We start from the raw sequence: 24,745 nt of genomic DNA, 5'->3' as shown, positions 1-24,745 counted from the left end.
AGGCTGCGCTCCCCGAGCCCGCCTCCCCCGAGTCCCCGGCGGGCGCGCGGTTCTCACCAGGCGCCGATCCGCCGTTCCTCCCGCGTTGCCGCTGCCGCCGCCGGGCCTCGTGGACAAGAGCTGAGCGCCACGCCGTAAAGCAGGCTGGCGTGAGACCGCCCCCTTGGCTTCCGCCACTCGGCCCCGCGGGCGATGACGCGCCTCGACCCCAACCCCGCACACCCCGCGCGCCCTGCGTTCCCACCCGAATCTGCCGACGTGCCTTACGTAAGCGGGGACGAATTCTGCGATTGGCTGTGCGAGGAGGCCGGGGCGGGGTGGCGCCTTCCGTGGTCGTGGCACAGCCCCGGGCGGCCGGCCAGTGTCCCGCCCCTGAGGGGCTCGTTTGCGTGCCACGCAAAAGTTCGGAAGCCGAGCGCCGCACGAGGCAATTGTTTTGGCCTTGGGCCCGAGATGCAATTTCTTAACGCCTTCCAGCCACGCAGTCATTTCATAGGCATGACCAAAACAATACGGTCGTCTCGGGGTCGACCTAGAGCCCTGTCCTGAGTGAAGCTGTGCCACTCCAGAACCGTGTCTGCTAGAGGGCTCAGTGGAGTGCTGATGATGACCCAGGCAAGGCAGAGACCAGCTGATCCTTATAATGAGCTCAGCCTCGGCCTCCCCTGCAGGGAACACCCAGGCCTTCCTGCTCCAGGGAGGAGCACAGAGGTGGCCAAGAAACTGTCGGGAAAGGCCTCACACAGCTCCTGATGAAGACTTTCTAATGATCGTTTCGAATTCCTAGTCACCATTGACAAGAAGCTTTGAATTGGTGATACAGAACATTAAAATATTTTTTTTACAACCATTAAAGAATTTATCGCAGGCGAAACTATTTAAACAGCCTAACAATTCACTGACGGTTCTTGCTATAAAGTGAACTTCAAGTCCAATCAAACTTTTGCACTTGATGTATTTCAGTTAATGATGCTTTAATTTGCAGAATAGTTGTGAACTGTTAGTTCCCCTGCAGCTAGCTTGGAGCCACCAAAAGATCATATCAGCCACAAAAGGACAGACATTAAGGGGTTTCGTGCAAGGAAGTGCCAGGAGATTTCTTTTTTTAAATATCACTTTGGCTGTTCTGTGGAGAAGGGATTGGGTGAGAGTCAAGAATGGTAGCAGTGGAGAAAAAAAAAAGCCTCTGAAAGATAACACACACACACACACACACACACACACAAACATACACATACAAACAACCTGGTACCACTGATTGCATCTGGAAGGGTTGGGAGGAGATAGACTTTTCACTGAATTCCTACTTATATCTTTTGTATTTTGTAGTATATGCACACATTCCATATTAAAGAGAATAAAATAAAAGTAATTGTAAAAAAATGGTGGCAGTGAAACTCATTTGAAGTGGATCGATATGATATTTAGTTTGGAAGTAGAATTGTTGCAACTTCATTATAGATTGGGTATGAGACGATGACAGAAAACGAAGGAAACAAGGTTGACTTCCAGATGTCTGGCATTAGTAGTTGGGTGATTGGTGCCATTTACCAAGATGAGAAAAGCTGAAGGAGTGATCAGGTTTGGGGAGTTAAAAAATAAAGGTTTAATTTGTGATGTTAGGTTTGAGATGCCTATGAGATAGCCACATGAAGCTATTAGATAGGCAATAAGATATATGATTCTGGACACAGATTCACCATACTCCAGATGGTGTATTAGTTTCCTACTGCTGCTGTAACAAGTTACATAAAACTTAGTGGCTTAAAAATACAATTGTATTATCTTCCAGTTCTGGAGGTTAGGAGTCTGAAATGGGTTTTGAGGGGCTAAAATCAAAGAAGCAGTGTAGATATCATCGCAAGAAAAAAATTTTATAACTATGTGTGGTGATCAATGTTAACTAGATTTATTGTGGTGATCATTTCATAAGATATACATATGTCAAACCCTTGTGTTGTACACCTGAACCTAATATAATGTTATATGTCAATTATTTCTCAATTAAAAAAAACAAAGGTATCAGTAGTTTTGTCTTCCTTAGGCTGCAGGGGAGAATCTGCTTCCTTGCCTTTTCCATTTTCTAGAGGCTACCCACATTCCTTGCCTTATGCTCTTTCTGGCATCTGCTTCCCTTGTCACATCTCCTTCTCTGACTCTCCTGCCTGCCTCTTTTACTTAAAAAGACCCTTATAATTTATTACATTGGATCCACTCAGATAGTTCAAGATAATCTTCCCATCCCAGAATCCTTAATTCAATCACACCTGCAAAGACTCTTTTGGTATGTAAGGAAACATATTCACAGGTTCTGGGGATTAGGACACGGATATCGTTAGAAAGCTATTATTTTGTCTACCACAAGTGATATTGAAAGTCCCAGACGGGGGACTTCCCTGGTGGTCCAGTTGTTAAGCATCCGCCTTACAATGCAGGGGACGTGAGTTTGATCCCTGGTCTGGGAACTAAGATCCCACATGCTGTGGGGCAACTAAGCCTGCGCACTCTAGAGCCCACGCAACACATTTAGAGAGCACAAATGCTACTACTACCTAGCCCGCGTGCTCTGGAGCCCGCGAGCCACAACTAGAGAGACGCCTGTGCACCAAAACGAATAAATAAATAAATAAATAAATGTGAAAACAAACAAACAAAAAATAGAAAGTCCCAGAAGATGTTCAAGATGGGTATGTTGCTTTTAAAGTTACATGGCATGCCACCAAGTATCCAGAATAGAACATTAATTTTTTCCTGTTGAAAGTGAATAAAAAATTTCAAAACAGTGTTAATGTTCAGTTTTTATCTAGGGGCTTATTACATGGGTATGTGTAGTTTGTAAAAATTCATATTGTCCACCTAAGATATGTGCACTTTTTTGTATGTATATTGTAAGTATAATATGTTTCTAAAATACTTAATGCTTGGGCTTCCCTGGTGGCGCAGTGGTTGAGAGTCTGCTTGCCGATGCAGGGGACACGGGTTCGTGCCCCAGTCCAGGAAGATCCCGCATGCCGCGGAGCGGCTGGGCCTGCGAGCCATGGCCGCTGAGTCTGTGCATCTGGAGCCTGTGCTCCGCAATGAGAGAGGCTACAACAGTGAGAGGCCCGCGTAATGAAAAAAAAACAAAAAAACTAAAATATTTAATGCTTAAGATTATAGCTAGGAAAATAATAACTAGAAATATAAATACTGGTAATAATAGGAAATACAATTTTGAGAATTTGTACACTTATTAAGCCACTTGGAGATTTTGTGTTTGTTTGACCAATATTGAGAATTTTATATTTCCATATATAGTTGAATGGTTGTGTTCATAGAATCATTTAACTCTAAATAAAGTGACCCCTTTTTAGGATTTTCTCCTATGTTCTCCTGAGATGAAGTTGTAGCAAGGAGCTGTAGGGGGCATTTTCTCCTGACTTTTTTTTTTTTTTTTTTCCGGTACGCGGGCCTCTCACTGTTGTGGCTTCTCCCATTGCGGAGCACAGGCTCCGGACGCGCAGGCTCAGCGGCCATGGCTCACGGGCCCAGCCGCTCCGCGGAACGTGGGATTTTCCCGGACCGGGGCACGAGCCCGTGTCCCCTGCATCGGCAGGCGGACTCTCAACCACTGCGCCACCAGGGAAGCCCCCTCCTGACTTTTTAAGATCACTTTTCTATGGGTAAATATTACATTTCTGGATCTCTGTTACTTTGCTAGTTAACAGTATGAATACATATCAAAAATCTCAAGCCATTAAGTTTTAATTATTTTTACTTTAAATAATAATTTGCTGACTTTTCCCGAGTTTTACTGAGTTATAATTGGCATACAGCACTGTATAAGTTTAAGGTGTACAATACAATGATTTGATTTACATACATCATGAAATGATGACCACAATAGGTTTAGTGAACATCCATCATCTCATATAGATGCAAAACTAAAGAAATAGAAAAAAATACATTTTTCCTTGTGATGAGAACTCTTAGGACTTACTCTTCTAACAACTTTCATTTATAACATACAACAGTGTTAATTATATTTATCATGTTGTACATTACATCTCTAGTACTTATTTATCCTGTAACTAGAAGTTTATACCTTTTGACTGTCTTCATTTAATTTCCCCTCCCCTCACCACTGGTAGTCATAAATTTGATCTCTTTTTCTATGAGTTTGTTTGTTGGTTGGTTTGTTTTTGAAGGATAATTGAATTATAACACTATGTTAGTTCCTGATATACAACATAGTGATTCAATATTGCTATACATTTCAAAACGATCACCATGATAAGTCTAGTTGTCATCTGTCACCATACAAAGATATTACCTAATTATTGACTATATTCCTCATGCTGTATATTTCATACCTATGACTCATTTATTTTGTAACTGAAAGTTTGTACCTCTTAATCTTCCCTCACTTATTTCTCTCCTCCCCCAGCCCCCTTCGCTCTGGCAACACCTGTTTGTTCTCTGTATCTATGACTCTGTTTCTGTTTTGTTACGTTTGTTCATTTGTTTTTTTGTTTTTTTTAGAGAAATTCCTTTATTTGGATGTTTTTGGTATTTAGATTCCTGGATAATCTTCTATTGTATTTTTCTTTTTCTTCTTCTGCCTTTTCAGTGAGATTCTGGGGTGTGAAAAGATGTTCAGTCCGCTGTTTCAAAATGGAAAAATGTTGTTTTTTATTTTTTAAATTTTAAAAAATATTTATTTATTTTTATTATTTATTTATTTATTTTTATTTTAGTTGCGGCAGGTGGGCTCTTTGTTGCGACACAGGCTTCTCTCTAGTTGTGGTACATGGGTTCCAGAGTGCATGGGCTCACTTTCATTTGTTTTTTAGATTCTACAATAAGTGAAATTATGCAATATTTGTCTTTGTCTGTCTGACTTATATCACTTAGCATAACACCCTCTGATCCATTCATGTTGTCACAAATGGTAAAATGTTATTCTTTTTTTTTGTGGCTGAGTAATAGTCCTGTGTGTGTGTGTGTGTGTGTGTGTGTGTGTGTGTGTGTATCACATCTTCTTAATCATTCATCTTTTGATGGGCACTTAGGTTGTTTCCATATCTTGGCTATTGTAAATAATGTTGCAATGAATATAGGGGTGCATATAGCTTTTCTAATTAGTATTTTCTTCAGATAAATATACAGAAGTAGAATTTCTGGATCATATGGTAGCTCTATTTTTAATTTTTTGAGAAACCTCCTTACTGTTTTCCATAGTGGCTGCACCAATTTACATTCCCACCAAAAGTGCATGAGGGTTCCCTTTTCTCCACATCCTGGCCAACAGTTGTTATTTGTTATCTTTTATATAATAACCATTCTGACAGATGTGATGTGATATCTCATTGTGGTCTTGATTTGCATTTCCCTGATGACAAGTGAAGTTCAGGATCCTTTTCACATGCCTGTTGGCCATCTGTATGTTTTCTTTGGAAAAATGTCCATCCAGGATCTCTGGCCATTTTAAAATTGGGTTGTTTGTTCTTCGATGTTGAGTTGTATGAGTTCTTTGTGTATTTTGGATATTAATCCCTTATTGAATATATCATTTGCAAGTAGGTTCTCCCATTCAGTAGATGGCCTTTTAATTTTGCTGATAGTTTCCTTCACTGTGCAAAACTTTATAGTTTGATGTAGTTCCATTTTTAAATTTTTGCTTTTGTTGCCCTTGCCTGGAGATATATGAAAAAAAAATGTATTGCTAAGACCAATGTCAAAGAGAGTACTGCCTATTTTTCTTTCAGGAGTTTATGGTTTCAGGTCTTACATTTAAGTCTTTAATCCATTTTGAGTTTATTTTTTATATGGTATGAGAAAGTAGTCCCATTTGATTCTTCTGCATGTAGTTGCCCAATTTTCTCAACACCATTTATTGAAGACATTGTTTTTCTCCATCATATATTCTTGTCTCCTTTGTCATAGACTAATTGCCCATATAAGAGTGGGTTCATGGACTTCCCTGGCGGTCCAGTGGTTAGGTCTTTGTCTTCCAGTGCAGGGGATGTGGGTTTGATCCTGGTAGGGGAGCTAAAATCTCACATGCCTAGCGGCCAAAAAACCAAAACATAAAACAGAAGCAATATTGTAACAAATTCAATAAAGACTTTAAAAATGGTCCACATCAAAAAAAATCTTGAGGACTTCCCTGGTAGCGCAGTGGTTAAGAATCTGCCTGCCGGGATCCCTGGTGGCACAGTGGTTGAGAGTCCGCCTGCCAATGCAGGGGACACGGGTTTGGGACACGGGTTCGTGCCCCGGTCCGGGAGGATCCCATGTGCCGCGGAGCAGCTGGCCCCGTGAGCCATGGCCACTGGGCCTGCGGGTCCGGAGCCTGTGCTCTGCAACGGGAGAGGCCACAACAGTGAGAGGCCCGTGTAACGCAAAAAAAACCAAAAAAACAACAAAAAAAGAATCCGCCTGCCAATGCAGGGGACGTGGGTTCGAGCCCTGGTCCAGGAAGATCCCACATGCCGTGGAGCAGCTAAGCCTGTGTGCCACAACTACTGAGCCTGCATGCCACAACTACTGAAGCCCATGCACCTAGAGCCCATGCTCTGCAACAAGAGAAGCAACAAGAGAAGCCACCGCAATGAGAAGCCTGCACACTGCAATGAAGACTAGCCCCCGCTCACTGCAACTAGAGAGAGCCCACGCACAGCAACGAAGACCCAACACAGCCATAAATAAATAAATAATAATTTTTTTTTAATCTTAAAAAAAAAGAATGAGTTCATTTCTGGGCTGTCTTTTTGGTTCCATTGATCTGTATGTCTGTTTTTTTATGCCAGTACCATACTGTTTCGATTACTGTAGCTTTGTAGTATAGTCTGAAGTCAGGGAGCATGATTCCTCCAGCTTTGTTCTTTCTCAAGATTATTTTGGCTATTTTGTGTTTGTATTTTTGTGTTTCCATACAAATTTTAAAAGTTTTTGTTCTAGTTGTGTGACAAGTACCATTGGTATTTTGATAGGGCTTGCATTGAATTTATATATTGCCTTGGGTAGTATGGTCCTTTTAACAATATTCTTCCAGGGAATTCCCTGGCGATCCAGTGGTTAGGACTCTGCGCTTCCACTGCAGAGGGCACAGGTTCGATTCCTGGTCGGGCAACTAAGATCCTGCATGCTGTGTGGCACAGCCAAAAAAAAAAATCAAATCCATGAACACAGTGTGTCTTTCCATCTGTGTCGTCTTCAATTTCTTTCATCAGTGTCTTATCAAGTACAGGTCTTTTACCTACTTAGGTAGGTTTATTCCTAGGTATTTTATTCTTTTTGATGTGATGGTAAATGGGATTGTTTTCCTTAATTTCTCTTTCTGATAGTTTGCTGTTCACATATAGAATGGCAACAGATTTCTGTATATTAATCTTATATCCTGAAACTTTACCAAATTCAAATTGATGAGCTTTAGTAGTCTTCTGGTGGTGCCTTTAGGATTTTCTATGTATAGTACCATGTCGTCTGAAAATAGTGACAGTTTTACTTCTTCCTTTCCAATTTGGCTTCCTTTTATTTCTTTTTCCTATCTGATTTATGTGGCTAGAACTTCCAATACTATGTTAAATAAACGTGGTGAGAATGGGCATCCTTCTCTTGTTCCCAATCTTAGAGGAAATGCTTTCAGCTTTTCACCACGTGTATGATGTTAGCTGTGGGTTTGTTATATATGGCCTTTATTATGTTGAGGTAGATTCCCTTTATATCCACTTTCTGGAGAGTTTTTTATCATAAATGGATGTTGAATTTTGTCAAAAGCTTTTTCTGCATCTATTGAGATAATCATATGATTTTTATTCTTCAGTTTGTTAATGTAGTGTATCATATTGATTGATTTGCAGATCTTGAACCATCCTGGGATAAATCCCACTTGATCATGGTGTATAATCCTTCTAATATATTGTTGAATTTGGTTTGGTTTGCTAATATTTGGCTTGCTGATATTTTGTTGAGGATTTTTGCATCTATGTTTATCAGTGATATTGGCCTGTAATTTTCTTTTTTGTGATATCTTTGTCTGGTATTGGTATCAGGGTGACGCTGGCCTCACAGAATGAGTTCAGGAGTGTTGCTTCCTCTTCAATTTTTTGAAATAGCTTGGGAGGACAGATGTTAACTCTTCTCTAAATGTTTGGTAGAATTCAGCTGTGAAAACATCTGGCCCTGGACTTTTGTTTGTTGGAATTTTTTTAAATTGCTGATTCAATTTCATTACTGGTAATTGGTCTGTTCATATTTTCTATTTCTTCCCGATTCAATCTTGGGAGACTGTACACTTCTAGGTGGTCCATTTTATTGGCATATAATTGTTCATAGTAATCTCTTATGATCCTTTGTATTTCTATGGTGTTGATTGTAAATTCTCTGTTTTCATTTCTGATTCTATTGACTTGGGTTCTTTTTTTTTTTTTTCTTGATGAAACAGCTAACAGTTTATTGATTTTGTTTCTTTTCAAAGAATGAGCTCTTAGTTTTTATTAATATTTTCTATTGTTTTTTAGTCTGTATTTCATTTATTTCTGCTTAAATCCTTATGATCTCTTTCCTTCTACTAACTTTGGGTGTTGTTTGATCTTTAGTTCATTTAGGTCTAAGTTTAGGTTGTTTATTTGAGATTTTTCTTGTTTCCTGAGGTAAGCTTTTATCAGCATAACCTTCCCTCTTAGAAATGCTTTTGCTGCATCTTGTAGATTTTGGGTCATTGTCTTTTCATTTTTCTCCAGATTTTTTTTTTATTTCTTCGATTTCTTCAGTGAGCCATTCGTTGTTTAGTAGTATTTGTTTAGCCTCCATGTGTTTGTGTTTTTTGTACTTATTTTCTTACAGTTGATTTCTAGTCTCATAGGTTTGTGATCAGAAAGAGGCTTGATATAACTTCAATCTTCTTAAACTTACTGAGACTCGTTTTGTGGCCTAGCATATGATCTACCCTGGAGAACATTCCATGTGCACTTGAAAAGAATATGTATTCTGCAGCTTTTGGATGAAATGTTCTATGTATATCTATTAAGTCCACCTAATCTAATGTGTTGTTTAAGGCCAGTGTTTCCTTATTGATTTTCTCCCTGGAAGAGCTGTCCATTGCTATCTGTGGGTTGTTAAAGTCCCCTATTATTGTTTTACTGTCAATTTCTCCCTTTATGTCTATTAATATTTGCTCTTTGTATTTAAATTCTCCTCTGCTGGGACTTCCCTGTTGGCACAGTGGTTAAGAATCTGCCTGCCAGTGCAGGGGACATGGGTTCAAGCCCTGGTCTGGGAAGATCCCACATGCCACGGAGCAACTAAGCCCATGTGCCACAACTCCTGAGCCTGTGCTCTAGAGCCGACTAGCCACAACTACTGAGCCCATGTGCCACAACAACTGAAGCCCACGCGCCTACAGCCCATGCTCTGCAACAAGAGAAGCCCCCACAATGAGAAGCCTGTGCACAGCAATGAAGAGTAGCCCCCACTCACTGCAACTAGAGAAAGCCCATGTGCAGCAATGAAGACCCAACACAGCCAAAAATAAATAAAATAATAAATAAATAAATTTTAAAATAAGTAAATACATGCTCCTGTGCTGAGTCTATATATATTTCCAATTGTTATATCTTCTTGTTGGATTGATCTCTTGATCATTATATAATGTCTTTCTTTGTCTCTTGTTACGATATTTGTTTTAAGGTCTATTTGGTCTGATATAAACATTGCTACCTCGGCTTTATTTTTGTTTCTATTTGTATAAAATACCTTTTTCCATCCCCTCACTTTCAGTCTGTGTGTGTCTTTAGATCTTAACTGAGTCTTTTGTAGGCAGCATATATGTGGGTCTTGTTTTTGTAGCCATTCTATGTCTTTGATTGGAGCATTTAGTCCAATTATATTTAAAGTAGTTATTTGCCTTTACTGATGAGCTTTTTCATTTTGTAATTTTCATGTTCCTAGTTGTGGCCTTCTCTTTTTTTGCTCAGAGAAGTCCCTTTAACATTTCTTGTAACACTGGTTTGGTGATGCCAAACTCTTTTAACTTTTGCTTATCTGTAAAACTTTTGATCTCTCCATCAAATCTGAATGAGAGTCTTGCTGGGTGAAGTATTCTTGGTTGTAGGTTTTTCCTTTTCATCATTTTAAATATATTGTGTCACTCCCTTCTGGCCTGCAGAGTTTCTGCTGAAAAGCCAGCTGATAGCCTTACAGGAGTTCCTTTGTATGTAACTTGCTGCTTTTCCCTTGCTGCTTTTAATATTTTCTATTTATCTTTAATTTTCACCATTTTAATTACAATGTGTCTTGGTGTGGTTCTCTTTCAGTCGATCATGTTGAGACTCACTGTGCTTCCTGGATCTGGATGTCTTTTTCCCTTTCCCAGGAAGGGACGTTTTCAGCTATTATGTCTTCAAATATTTCTCTGCCCCCTTCTCTCTCTCTTCTCCTTCTGGAAACCCTATTATGTGAATGTTAGTATGCTTGATGTTGTCCCAGAGGTTTCTTAAACTGTCCTCATTTCTTTTTATTATTTTTTTCAGTTCAGTTTCAGTAATTTCAGACAGTAATTACTCTATCTTCCAAATCACTGATCTGTTCCTCTATATTATCTAATCTACTGTTGATTCCTTCTAGTATATTTTTAATTTCAGTTATTGAATTATTCACTTCTGTTTGGTTCTTCTTTATATTTTCTAACTCTTTGTTAAAAACTTCTAACTTCTCTCTCTTTTCATTCATTCTTCTCCCAAGTTCTTCGAGCATCTTTTTTTCCCCCACAGCAACTAATGATATTTATTTAGTACTCATTTTATATTTTCACAGTTCTCAGAACTTTTTCATTTAATCCTCACCAAAAATCCACAGAGAGAGGTTCTGATTTTACACACATTTTCAGATGGGAAAACTGAAACTCAGAGAGGATAAGTTAACTTGGTAGAATCACCCAGCCAGGAAGTGGCTTAACTGGTGTTCAGATCTGGGGCCTCTGACTTCAAAACTCAAATTTATTCAGTCTCCTCCTAAGGAAGCATTTCTAAGCTTAGCCAGAGCACACTGAGGGAGGCAGGTATCATCCTGGGCTTAGGAGACCAAGGAAGCTGTAGAGCCAGATCCAGTTAATTAGCACAGCTTCCTCCCCACCTGTGGTTCTGTCAAGAGCCACCTCTCCAGGCAACCATTGACCCCTCTGTCCGGCCCCTCCTGCTTTCCTTTATACCTTCCCTGAGACCAGAGGAGGGCCTTACAAGGTGATATGATTTTCTGTGAATAACTTTCCCACAAGATAGGAGCCACCTGCAGGATGTTTCAAGGGTCTTACAGGATGAGAGAGACAGAAGGAGGCTCTTCTTTGAGCATCTTTATGATCATTGCCTTGAACTCTCTATCAAGTAGATTTGCTTATCTGCACTTCACTTAGTTCTTTGGAGGTTTTTTCTTTTCCTTTATTTGGAATATATTTCTCTGTTGCCTCATTTTGTCTAATTTCCTGTTTTTATTTCTATGTATTTAGTTGGTTGGTTATGTTTCCCAATCTTGGAGAAGTGACCTTATGCAGGACACGTCCTATGGGGCCTGGCAGCACACTCTCCTGTGGTTACCAGAGCTACTTGCTTTAGGGGTGCCCTCTTATGTGGGCTGCTTAGGACCTTCTGTTGTGGTTGGCTGACTACTGTGGACATGCTGGTAGGTGTTGCTGGTTGTCATTCCAGTTGGTTGTAAGGCTCTGTTTTGTTCAGTCTGGGTCTTGGCATGGCTGACTGCACAGGGAGGGGTGTCCTGGTCCTGGTGCCAGCTCACCAGTGGGCAGGCCCAGGTCATGAGGCAACTGTCTACAGATCCCGCCTGGGGGTCCCAGGGATAGTGCTAGCCCATTGGTGGGTGGAGCTCGGTCCCAGAGTGGCTGAATGCTGGGCTGGGGGTCCCGGAGCTAGTGTTGGCCTACTGATGGGCGGGGCCATGGCCCAGAAGTGTCCTGGGGCTGGTGTGGGACGCTGGTGGGTGGGGCTGCTTCTTGATATGGCTGGCTGAGGGTCCCAGGTGACCCAGCGCTGGTGATGGCTCACTGTTTGGTGGGGCCGGATCCTAACATGGATGGCTGAGGGGCCCAAAGTGTCCTGGAGCTGCTTTTGTCCTCCCATTGGTCAGGGCCAGGACCCAGGGCATCCTGGAGTGACGCTGGCCTGCTAATGGGTGGGTGTGGTCTTGACATGGCTGGCAGTGGGTCTGTGTGGTCCTGGGGTTTGGTCAGCCCACTGGTGGGTGGGGTTTGGGCCCAGGGGGGTCCCAGGGCTGATGCCCATCCACTAGTGGGCAAGGCCAGGTCCTGGGGCTACTGCTAGCCCACTAATGGGTGGAGATGGGTCCTGGGGTCTCTGGCTGTGGGGGCCAGGGGTTGCAGATTTGGTGCTGGCCCGCAGGTGAGCAGGGCCAGGGCCCTGGTGCTCCTGGAGTTGGTGTTAGCTTGCTGGTGAATGCACCGGGTCCTGACACAGCTGGCTGGAGGGTCTTGGTGTTCATGGGGTTGGTGTCCCCCCACTGGTGGGTGAGGCCTCTTCCCAAGGCTAGTGTCAGCCCACTGGTGGACCTGGGTCCTGGGGTCTCTGACTGAGGGGCTGGAGGTTCCAGAGCTGGTGCAGGCCCACTAGTTGGGTGGGGCTGGGTCCTGGGCCATCTGGTAGGTGAGGGTGTGTCCTGGGGCAGGGCTGGGGCCTCAGGGGGTCCTTTCTGCTGGTGGGTGAGGTCGTGTCCCTGCCCATCTGGGACACCTGGCCTGGGGCCTCCTAGGAGGATGCTGACTGGCTGGTGGGCAGGTAGGTTCCAGCACTAATAAGCTAGAGGGAGGATTCCAGTGGTGCTTACCAGTGCCAGTGTCCTCATGGTGGGTTGAACTCCCAAAAATGGCGGCTGCTGGCATCTATGTCCCCAGGGTGAATTTCAGTTGCCTCCTGCCTCTTCAGGAGGCTCTCCAAGGTCAGCAAGTGGGTTTGATCCAGCCTCCTTTCAAATTACCGCTTCTTCCCTGGGTCTTGGAGTGTGTGAAATTTTGTGTGTGCCATTTAAGAGTGGAGTCTCTATTTCCCACAGACCTCTGGGTCTCCCTACACTGGCCTTCAAAGCCAAATGTTCCAGGGGCTTGTCTCCCCAGTGCAGGATCCCTGGGATGGGAAGCCCAGTGTGGGGCTTGGACCCCTTGCTTTTGCGGGAGAACTTCTGCAATTGTAATTATCCTCCCATTCACGTGTCACCTACCTGGTGGGCATGAGTCTTGACTAATTGCATCTCTGTCCCTTCTCCCCTTCTCATTGTGGTTCCTTCTTTGTAACTGTCAGCTCTTAAAAGACCTTTTTTGCTAGTCTTCAGGTTGCTCTCATGGATACTTTGTCCATAAATAGTTGCAATTTTGGTGTGCCTCTGGGAGGAGGTGAGCTCACGGTCTTTCTGCTCCACCATCTTGGCCACTCCTCAAGTCATTAAGTTTTGTTCATTTGGTTTGATTGCCTTTGGCTTTAATCTGAGGGCTGTACAGGCTGCAAAAAAAGTACTGATGGCTTTGTAGTATAATAAAATCAGATTTTAAAAAAATTAGCAAACAACTTCTTGCAAACAAAGCAAGGAAGTTACCTTGATATTGTTGGCAGATTACTGAAGGTGTATATTCCTATTGGGCCTAATGTATATTTCAGATGATGTGTAAAGGCAGGTGTTCGTTTTAAAGACCAAACGAAGCAGCCAAATCTCTGTTTCTTTCTTCTTTCTTCAGTTTTACAGGTCGGTGTTTTTCTCTAGGTTGTGGCTATGTATCTTTCTCATGTTTTCACCCAACATTGGAAAGATGAGCTACTGGCTTTCCAAGTCCTCAGATGTTTCCAAAGCATGCCCATTTTGTTATGGGTGACCCCATCTCCTCTTGGCAAGTAATTCTATAGAATTACTCCATAAGCAGAATTATAACTTCAAGTATTTAGGGAACAATTAAACTGACAAAGAATCCTAGACCTTGAGAGATCATCTAATCCAACCTTCTCATTAAAGGAAGGGACCTCCTTACAGCATCCCTGATAGATGTTCATCTGGCCACTCTGGGGACATTTCTTCTAACAGGGACTTGTCTTGCTCTTTAACTTGGTGATTTAATTATAAAGTACTCTGCCACTCTACAAATTCTCCCTGCATATTAGTGGCCTACTTTTCTGAACACTGTGTTCACTCAGTACTCTAAGCCATCTTAAGATGCAGACTCTATCACTCCCATTTTATTGATAGAAAAACTGAGGCACGGAAAGAAAATTCCCTAAGGTCAAACAGCTATTAAGCAGAAGAGCCCAGCCCTTGATCCCACATGCTTAGCCTGTATTTCCTCTCTATACTAAACAGAACCCTCACACATTATGACAGAAACCTATCTTCAGGTTGATCTTGATTGTCAATTTTTGGATAAGTTGTTTCACTAGTTAAGAATTCACATAACTCTTCTACTATCCAGCCCACATCTCTCTGAACTGCACATACGGTCTTAGGAAATTTTAAAAGATGTCTTCTTTAAGATGAACATATATGTCTATGACATCCTCCTGATGTACTAGTTTGATAAAGCCTTCAAAAAAGAAAATGAGATCAGTTTGCCACAACTATTTTTAGAAAAATAAACTTATTAAAATATAGCAAAGAAACTTGCACATAAGAAGCATGTGTTGAATTTTGAATTTTCATGAAGTGAACACACCTGGATAACTACCACTAAGATAAAGAAAGCATTACCAGTATCCATGGGCTGCCTACCCAAGGGCTGCCTATTCATGACCCATGACAAAACCTGGCACCAAGGCTACGCTTAGTAATAGACACAATGGTAATTAACCAAGCATGTTAAATTAGCTCTCTGAAGCATTTAGACTGTGGAATACAAAGAGGATTGGCCAGTTGGGAAATGAGGGCACATTAAAAACAGAGACACAGATATGTTATGAGAGGTTGAGCAGGTGGACCATAGGGTGAGAATCCAGTCTCTGACTTGCCTTGGATCCTGAACAACTCTCTGACTCCAAACTATGTGTATCCTTAAAATAAATCCTCTTTTTCTTAAGGTTCCCTGTTCCTTGTAATCAGAAGATACTAACACCAAAACTGTAAGCCACAAAGAATCCCCAACCTCATAATTTCAATTCCCCACTGGAACCAACTGGTAGTGGCTGCCTGGAGAACCATGGAAAATGACTCTGAGGCTGAGTTCAATGGAAAAGAGTATTGTGGTGTCTGCCATGCGGGCTTTTTTTTTTTTTTTTTTTTTGGTGGGGGCGGGGGTGTGTGTGGAAGAGAGGCAGGGATGGTGCCATGAACTTGCTATTCCTGTTCTTAGCCCATATGATGAAGAAATCAATAGATGGAAAAAACTGAGTAATTAATCACCATATTAAGCTGGATATTTCAGTTTAATAAATATCCTTCCCTTAGCTGTTCCCCTCGCCCACTCTATATCTCAGCCACAACATTTTTATTTTTTTCTTTTTATTCTGCTTATTTGTTAGAAATAACACTGAAATGAACTTACCATCATTTCAAGTGTGTACTGGTTACAACTTAGCAAACATCCTTTTCAGGATGGGGTCATTTTATAAAGAAGATGGACTGTCCAGTGGAATGATTTTATTTTATCAATAAAAGTGAGACTTTTAAATGCCTTTATTATCATTGTACTGTATGATATAGACGATCATTTTGTATCACATTATTCAAGATAAATTTCAGGAACATCGGAGCCTCGCACACCTATGAGTATCTCAGAGCCAACTAGGCATGAACAGAGGAAGTAATACAATTGCTTTTGTTAATGTTCTCATGCAACAGGCAGAGGAGGTCAATGTTAGACCTGGTAAAACACATCTAGCTCTAGGTGAAATCTGAGAGAAGATGCAGCAACAAGAAAGCAGCACCGACTGGGCATGCTCCTATTCAGGCAGAGACAGGAAGGGAGTGGACGTACTGTAGAAGCTGGCCATTACGTAGTTTTGGCAGGGATCACCAGTAAACTCATTTGGGCACTTGCACAAGTATCTTGAGGGGTTTGAAATGTCTTTCACCATGAAGCACTTGCCTAAATTCACACAGAAAGTTTTCTCCTTCTGGCACGCTTGACAAGATGGCTTGTCCCAGTGGTAGATGTAGATGTGGATGAAGAAGTATTTGCTCCTTCTGTTGATAATGATATTCTAATGGGAGACTCTGAGGACACACACGTTGTCTCAGTTGAAGCTGAGACATGCCAGCGATGATCTCATTTGAGTCCACAATGGTGATATTGGCAGAGGCACTGTCATTTCCTAATTTGCTGATCACTTTGCACATACATTCTCCAGAATCAGCCAGTGATGCTTTGTTAATGCGAAGTTCTCACTTCTCTGGCCTTTTTTGTACCTTGATGTTTTGTGGTTCGTTCTTTGGGTTTAATTCATTCCCATTCTTGAACCATTTGAATTTGAGAGAGGAGTATTCAGAACTGGTCTCTCACCGAAGCACTAGTTTCGAATCTGCTGCAGACTCCTGACTTTTCATCTCTTCCAAACGGGGAGGCAAGGCGCACCGCTTGCACAGCACCTGGCAGACCTCCTTCTTGAGGTTCCGGCCCGTCTCGAGAGGGGGGAAGGATGCTCGGAAGGCGGCCGCTGCTGTTGGCATCGGGCTCCATGAAGAAGATATACCTGCTGTCCTCCTTGAGCCGCCCGCAGGAGGGGAACGCGGGGTGGCCCCAGGCGCACGCTGAGCAGCGAGTTCTTCTTCAAGCTCCCGGCTTTCACCGCCCACTCCTGGTGCACCTTCACCAGATAGGGCGCCTCATCTCCGGCCTCGGCGGCGCTGGGCGCGGGGCCCGTGGGCAAGGAGGGCACGGTCCTGGGCCCACGGCTGGCGGCTGGCGCTCGCCTCCCCGCGCCCCTGCCTCGCCCGCCGCCCCCTTCCTGTCGAGTGCCCCCTGCTGCCGCCGCGGCGGGTGCGCATTTCCCTCCATCACCACCGCGGCGCGCTGAGCCAGCTCCTGCACCGAGCCCACGCTGGGCGGGGACGCCTAGCACACTGAGGCCCCCGCGGGAGCCGCCTCCTCGCCGGCGGCCTCCCCCTGGCGCCACGGCCGCGGTCCACAGCAGCGGCAGAGGCGGGGCCGGGGCGCGGGGCCGGGGCGCGTGACCCAGTGACCGGTCGTCCCGGAGCGGTGCGGGGCGCGTCGCCGTCTCAGGGTGCGAGGTGCGTGCGGGCTCCTGACTGTCGGTTCGGACTCTCCAGCCACAACATGTTTAACGGCCAGTCTCTTGAGCATATAAAGAGGTAAGGCACATCTTACAAACCAGATATGACTGCATAAGCCAGATGTTTTACAGCCTAGCCAAGTCATATGGGCACTTCCCCACAAGAGAGAGAATTGCTCCTGTTAAACTGATGAGGCTTCACTACACAGAGGGGAAAGCACTTCTGTTCCTCTTGGGAAAGGCATGTGAGGATTAAGTTTACACTAGGTGAAAATAATTCAGTAACAATCTAAACTGTATGGGTCAACTTCAGGTTTGTAAGAGCATGAGATTGAAAGATATGCTTACAAACGTCCTGATTAAGATACTCATGACAAGAAGAGAAGCCTTTTTGAAATTTGTATTTCGGGATCATATATCACAATTCATATTCCCAATTACTAATCATGTCAGCCAATCAGCTTTTTAGAGCTCCTGTGATGGTGAGACATGCCTGTGCTAGCTCTCCCAATTATAGAAGAAAACTACAAAAAAATTCAATGACTATGTGTTTTTTTCTGTGAAATACTGCCCTTCATTGGACAATTTTTAAATGTATTTTTATGGGCTATGAAAGAATCACATTTTAAACCAATAAATAATTTTATTTCTTATCTGTCTGCTAGGGAAATAAGGTAAGACAGAGAGAACTAAGTCATCCCTGACTAATAGGGGTTCAGAAAGTTTAACTGGCACAGCTATTCCAGCTGAACTGGTAAAGTGCTAAAAACTAGTTTGCCTTTAACTTTGACTCTGTTATAAAAAGTTGGGTCGGGGCTTCCCTGGTGGCGCAGTGGTTGAGAGTCTGCCTGCCAATGCAGGGGACATAGGTTCGTGCCCCGGTCCGGGAAGATCCCACATGCCGTGGAGTGGCTGGGCCCGTGAGCCATGGCCGCTGAACCTGCGTGTCCGGAGCCTGTGCTCCGCAACGGGAGAGGCCACAACAGTGAGAGGCCTGCGTACCGCAAAAAAAAAAAAAAAAAAAAAAAAACCAGTTGGGTCAACAAAACTACATTCTTAAATAACTGCTCATTAAAGAGCTAGGTGGGAAGTACGTTCTTTGGGACTTTATAGGATCTGGCTAAGATTAACTGCACATGATACTAGCAACAAGCCTTTGGAGAAATTTTATGATTGCTCGACAAAGGCTGAGGAACCAGCCAAGGTACTGGTCGAGAACTCCTGGAGCTGAGGAATAGCCCACAGTTAGTAGTCAGCATCCAGCTAAGGCTGAAGGTGGGGGCCCAAGCGAGCATTGCTTTGGAATACTGCAGTGGGCTTCTTCACACCAGTGTGAAGGCTTAAGGCACACCCAAATGCACGTGATGAGCACCCGTAAATCCTAAGCATGAATATAAGGCTTCAACCTCCCTCTTCTCGTGGCTTTCATGCCCCTACTATGGAGTGAATCTAATTCAACCTTTCAGAACATTTCTGTTTTTCTTCCTTACCCTGCTTCCTGTCCCGAAACGTGGGTACTCCCTTGCGATTACACCTCTGCCCCGGTTCTCTACGTGCTTGACCTTTCAGAATGTCATTCACTCTCAGACCTTCCATTCCGACTTGTGTGTAGCTAATTCCTTGGATAATAGATCCAAGATCTATTATCTAGAAAGATCTAGCCTGATCTTTCTTCCTAGTTCTAAGCCCATATCTTCAACTGTCTATTAGATATTTCCTCACCTCCAACTCAATACATAAAATTTAGTTTGGTTCTTTTACCTCTTGACTTCCCCATTTCTTTTAATGGTACCAACTTGGCACTTTCATTCAGACTCAAAACCATGGAGTCATATTTTAATCTTCTCTCTCTGACTTTTAACATCCAAATTCTCAAATTCTTCAAGATTTGTTTTTTCTTGTTGCATCTACTCTTCCCTTCTCATTCCCACCATCACCACCTTAGTTCAGATCTTCATCTTATTTCCTTAATTCTAAGATGCCTACATTTTTGTAATTTTACATACTTAAAAATAAAGATTTGTTTTATAATCAGTGTATACGTTTAATGTGAGTTTTTTATTACAAAAATCTATCATGTTGGGCTTCCCTCGTGGCGCAGTGGTTGAGAATCTGCCTGCTAATGCAGGGGACACGGGTTCGAGCCTTGGTCTGGGAGGATCCCACATGCCGCGGAGCAACTAGGCCCATGAGCCACAACTACTGAGCCTGCGCGTCTGGAGCCTGTGCTCCGCAACAAGAGAGGCCGCGATAGTGAGAGGCCTGCGCACCGCGATGAAGAGTGAACCCAGCTTGCCACAACTAGAGAAAGCCCTCGCACAGAAACGAAGACCCAACACAGCAAAAATAAATTAATTAATTAATAAACTCCTACCCCCAACATCTTCAAAAAAAAAATCTATCATGTCAATAGTCTTAGAATCAAAATCTATGGCATCTCAGACCCAGATAACTGCTTCCACTTGTTCTTCTGGCCTGTATTCCCTTGCTTTTCTAATCTGTCCTGCACACTATTGCCTGATTAATCTCCTTAAAAGACTGCATTCATTGTGTCCAGTGGTTAAGACTCCACGCTTCCGCTGCAAGGGCACGGGTTCATCCCTGGTGGAGAACTAAGATCCCGCATGACGTGCGATGCAGCAAAAACAAAAACAAGAACAAACAACTTCAGTGGTTCCCATTCCCTGATAGGTAAAGTATGCAAGTATGCCTAGGGGATCAAGCTGGGCATCGAAGGGACACCACAATCACACCCTGATGTCTTCCTGTCCTTACCAACATTATTTCCCTACCCAGATCTTTCTGCCGTGAACACATCCTCCTCTGCCTCTGTTTGTGTCATTCCCCACAATTAGAAGGCTATTCCTCCTGCTACGTACACCCTACTCAGGCTTCAAGTCCTATGTCTGTTGTGAAACGTTATCTGAACACCCCATCCCGAAGTAATCTCTTCCTCCTCTAAATTCCTGTAGGACTTGTCTTGACTACTTATTTCACACTTATTATTAATTATCTGGTATCTTTGAATGTCTGTATATGTTTATGAGTGTAAAGCAATGAATCCGATGTTTTATAATGAATGGGAAAAAGTCAATCACATTAGTTCACATTCTATATGTCTTATTTCTCTCATCAGATCATAAATTCCTTGCAGTTAGCTCTATTAGGTATACTTGTCTCCCTTGAATTGTGATTTATTTAAGAAATATAGGGCTTCCCTGGTGGCGCAGTGGTGAGAGTCCGCCTACTGATGCAGGGTACACGGGTTCGTGCCCCAGTCCGGGAGGATCCCACATGCTGCGGAGCGGCTGGGCCCGTGAGCCATGGCCGCTGAGCCTGTGCGTCCGGAGGCTGTGCACCGCAATGGGAGAGGCCACGACAGTGAGAGGCCCGGGTACTACAAAAAAAGAAAAAAAAAAAGAAATATAGTCTACTAAGCACTGAGTTCAATGGGGGGATCACACCTCTCATCAGAGAGGCACCGCTACCCCTATTCTTTTCTCTATGGCTGGTCCAAATCACTTATATTCAACTTCTCCCATCTGCCCTCCTCCAGCACCCAAGCTTATGATCGTAGTAGCACAAGACTTGCTCAGGCTTTAGAGTGAATCAAGCGTCAAGGAGCGGGTGGGTTGAAGAACAAGGAGAAACTTCGCGGTGTTCTAAGACAGATGTGTGGAGGCAGAAGGTCACTGCGATGCAGCGAAGGTGAGGGGACAAGGCCAGGTTGGCAGGGGCCTCGCATGATGTCATGCTAAGGAGGTCAGACCTTCTTTCTCCTCACTGGAATTGGGAGATTTTTTTAACCAGTGGAGGGACGTGAGCAGATTTGCTTTCTTAGAGTTGTGGAGGTGGACTGGGAAGAGGAGGAGAGACTAGAAGAAGGTAGGCCAGTTAGGAATCCTATTTCAGGACCTGGATACAGTGGCAGCTGTGGTGGTGGGAATGAAAAGCAAGAAGATGGAATCAAAAGAAGGTGGAGAAAGAATGGACAGAACTTGATGACAGAGATGAGACCGGAGGGATGACGATGGAAGAGAATGAGTGACAGAGGTTTCCACTTCAGTCTACAGCGTGGCTCCAGTGCTATTCCCTGAAATAGAGGAGAAGCAGGTTGGGGAGGGGCTGGAGTAGGTGAGAAGACAGTGAGACCTGATTTGCATATGTTGAATTTGTAGCCTCTAAAGGACATTTGCATGAGATTGGGGACATGGGGATATGGGTTGGAGAGACGGACTTGTGATAGGCACAACTCACTCAATAAAATGTATATCTGTCTTGAAATACCCTGCTCACTCTTAGCCCGAGGCATCCAACTACATTTCTTGTCCTACCTGTTTCACCAGATTTTTATAATGTTCCCGGCTCCCAGTTTGTTATACTTTTACTCTTGGCCAGTTCAGAACTCTTTTTATAATATTTTACGTATAGTAGTTATCTAAGTCTTAGACAATCAGACTCTTAGACATCACTTAATTTAATTTCATAGAGAGTGAAGTTCTGTGGAAGCTCAGGGACTTCAGTTTACTGCACTTTATGTTAAACATTCCATGGTGTTTCCTGGCCATGTTCCCCCTTTTCCAGCTCACTTCATCCAACTGCTCATGCACATAATCTTTTCTGCCCTCCAGCTTCTATGCTCTCAACCCCTTCTTTACACTTTTGGCCACTGCTTTATTCTTAAAACTTTCTTTTTTTTTTTTAATTAATTAATTTATTTTTGGCTGCGTTGGGTCTTCATTGCCATGCGCAGGCTTTCTCTAGTTGCAGTGAGCGGGGGCTACTCTGCTGCGGTGCGCGGGCTTCTCATTGCGGTGGCTTCTCTTGTTGCAGAGCACGGGCTCTAGGTGTGCAGGCTTCAGTAGTTGTGGCGCATGGGCTTAGCTGCTCCGCGGCATGTGGGATCTTCCCAGACCAGGGCTCAAACCCGTGTCCCCTGCATTGGCAGGAGGATTCTTAACCACTGCGCCACCAGGGAAGCCCAAAACTTTCTTTTTCCCGGGCTTCATGACATCTCCCAATTTCCCGCCTACCTCCAACCTCTCTGGCTGCTATACTTCCCCAAATGCCCACTTAAAAGTTAATGTTTCCTAGGATTCCCTATTAAGCCTTCCCTTCGTCTCATTTTAGTACACACTTAGTGTGACCTCATCCACTTGCATGGCTTAACAAACAACCACTAATATTATTTCTAAATTTGAATGTCTAGCCCAGTCTTCTCAGTCCAAACCCAAATATCCAGCTCTTTTTAGGACACCTTTATTCGGATGTGTTCCACAGACATTTCAAATCAACTTGCCACAGTGAATTTTCCTCTTCTTCCTCTTCTGTATCGGTGATGGTATTGTCACCCTCCCAGTAACCTGTGAGCCATCCCTGACTTCTCCTCCTTTCTCTTTCAAACTCAGTCTGCCAGGAAATCTGCCTATTTTACATTTTAAATGAGCATTTTCCTAGATGAGAACACAGTGTGGTTGAAGATAACAAAAAGGGAGTGAGACTAGCCTCGTGGGAGAAGTTTTGTTGAGAAACATTGGGGAAAATGGTTGGATTATTAAGTGGGAGAGTACCTTGGAAGGTAACATTAAGGCCGCACAGAATATTTCAGAGTTGATGTGGTTGGAGAACCACCAAATATTAGGCAGATGGATGAAATGGTAATTTCAAGGTGCATTTTTTAAAAAGTCAGTCACTTGAAAAAAGGGAGTCAGAGCAACTATTACCTTTGTAACTAGGAGACAACCATTTCTTACACTTCATTGACGACATGAGGAAAAAAACCCAAAGAAGTTACAACTAGAAGCTCAGAAAATCTGACCCTGAATTTAAATGAAGTACAAGTGCTACTAAAAAATAAAAATAATAAGTTCTCTTTGAAGAAGACAAATTGAAATTACTCATTAGTGATATAACTAGAAGTAGACTGTGTTGAAAATAAGTGCAAGAATGACATCATTTGATTGAAAAGTGCTTATAAGCCAATTCCTTAACTGTAAATAATTTTAAAATCGAATACATATAGACACCTTTTAAAAAAATCACCAGGCTTCCTTGATGGCGCAGTGGTTAAGAATCCATCTGCCAGTGCAGGGGACACGGGTTCGAGCCCTGGTCCAGGAAGATCCCACATGCCGCGGAGCAACTAAGCCCGTGCACCACAACTCCTGAGCCTGTGCTCTAGAGCTGGCGAGCCACAACTACTGAGCCTACATGCCACAATTACTGAAGCCTGTGTGCCTAGAGCCCGAGCTCAGCAACAAGAGAAGCCACCGCAATGAGAAGCCTGCGCACTGCAACGAAGAGTAGCCCCCGCTCACCGCAACTAGAGAAAGCCCATGCGCAGCAACGAAGACCCAATGCAGCCAAAAATAAATACATAAAATAAATAAATTTTTAAAAACTCACCAAATTGAAATGTAATGATGATTTCCTAAAACATCTGGATTTCCATATGCCTCAATAAAAATTTTAGGCTAAATAAACTCTGTTATAATATAATACACTATATGACATATTTATATATTGATAAACATGGTAATTTCCAGTTAATTTGGCTTAGATACTAATTAACTCAAAATAAATGCACTCCCCTCACCAATGTAGTAAGTCAATAGGTAAATAGCTGGGAGAAAAAGTACTCCAAGCCAGGCAGCTCTGTATGTTTCAGAAGCAAAGGAAAAAATAAAAACAGTCACAGTAAACACTGCATTTCCGGAAATAAACTACATTTATGAAGCAGAAGATTCAAAAAGTAAAAGCTAACCCTCTTTATGTGGTGAAAGCATCACTGAGAAACAAATAGCACCCAGAGAGTGACTACCAGTAGTTAGCAGTAAAAAAAATGACATTAGAAAAAAATGGCAGATGTGACAGATTTAAAACCAAAGCTTTCCTCTTACTCCTTGTCATTTTCTCCTTTTTTCCTGATTGCAATTTCAGTGATAAAGGTCTATTGATTGCTAAGTTACTTACATGAGGGCCTGGAAAGCACAATACTCGGTGAGGAGACACATTGATTTCCATCCTGTGGCACAAGCTCCGTACCTCGTGTTGTTCGAATCAATGAGGAGGGCAGCTATTTGTTCTCTTGGTTTAATTGCCACAGAGCAGTGATAAATAGGCATCTGATTTCCAGACTAAATCTTCAGCCCCGGCTCTCTGAAAAGGAAGAAAAAAAAAAGATGACTCTAAACTCTTCCTGTATTTCTGGACAGTAGCTTGAAAGTAGGACAGTCAGTGTCTGAGTGTTACTTTCCGGTCTTTGATACACAATTCTACCTGATAATTTTATTTTCCACCAGGAAAATTATTTTCTTCTGAGTTTCTTGAAGGTAGAAACAAAAATCTACAATCAAAATCTCAATAGTCCTTTTCACGTTGTTTTCACACAGGTTCATTTAAAACATTTATTGATATGCTACTTAGAGGAAAGAACTAAAAGAGATTAAACTAGAGGATTTAAGGTTCTTTAATAGTCACAGGCCTCAACATACTTAGAACCCTTAGTTTCTTGAGATTGAAGGAAAAATCAATAT

The 24,745-nt window shown here is 43.0% G+C and overlaps 1 protein-coding gene and 1 pseudogene across 3 annotated transcripts in view; both read right to left on the bottom strand.

Moving 5' to 3' along the window:
* The window catches only part of GNE (glucosamine (UDP-N-acetyl)-2-epimerase/N-acetylmannosamine kinase), a 62,766-nt gene extending 38,417 nt beyond the window's left edge, over positions 1-24,349 (bottom strand). Inside the window, exon 1 of one of the 3 annotated variants that reach the window (XM_060014512.2) lies at positions 24,183-24,349. In XM_060014512.2, the coding sequence (XP_059870495.1) occupies positions 24,183-24,334 (152 nt within the window). In that variant the 5' untranslated portion in view covers positions 24,335-24,349. Of the gene's footprint in view, positions 1-57; positions 164-24,182 lie in introns of those variants that run through there. The other 2 variants (XM_060014511.2, XM_060014513.2) reach the window with 2 other exon arrangements.
* On the bottom strand, positions 15,563-17,281 carry LOC132426829 (pro-neuregulin-2, membrane-bound isoform-like; annotated as a pseudogene).
* Positions 24,350-24,745: the final 396 nt, after the last annotated feature.

The sequence above is a fragment of the Delphinus delphis genome, chromosome 6 (genome assembly GCF_949987515.2).
Source record: "Delphinus delphis chromosome 6, mDelDel1.2, whole genome shotgun sequence".
NCBI classification, from domain to species: Eukaryota; Metazoa; Chordata; class Mammalia; order Artiodactyla; family Delphinidae; genus Delphinus; species Delphinus delphis.
This window is presented reverse-complemented; position numbering and strand designations above follow the sequence as displayed.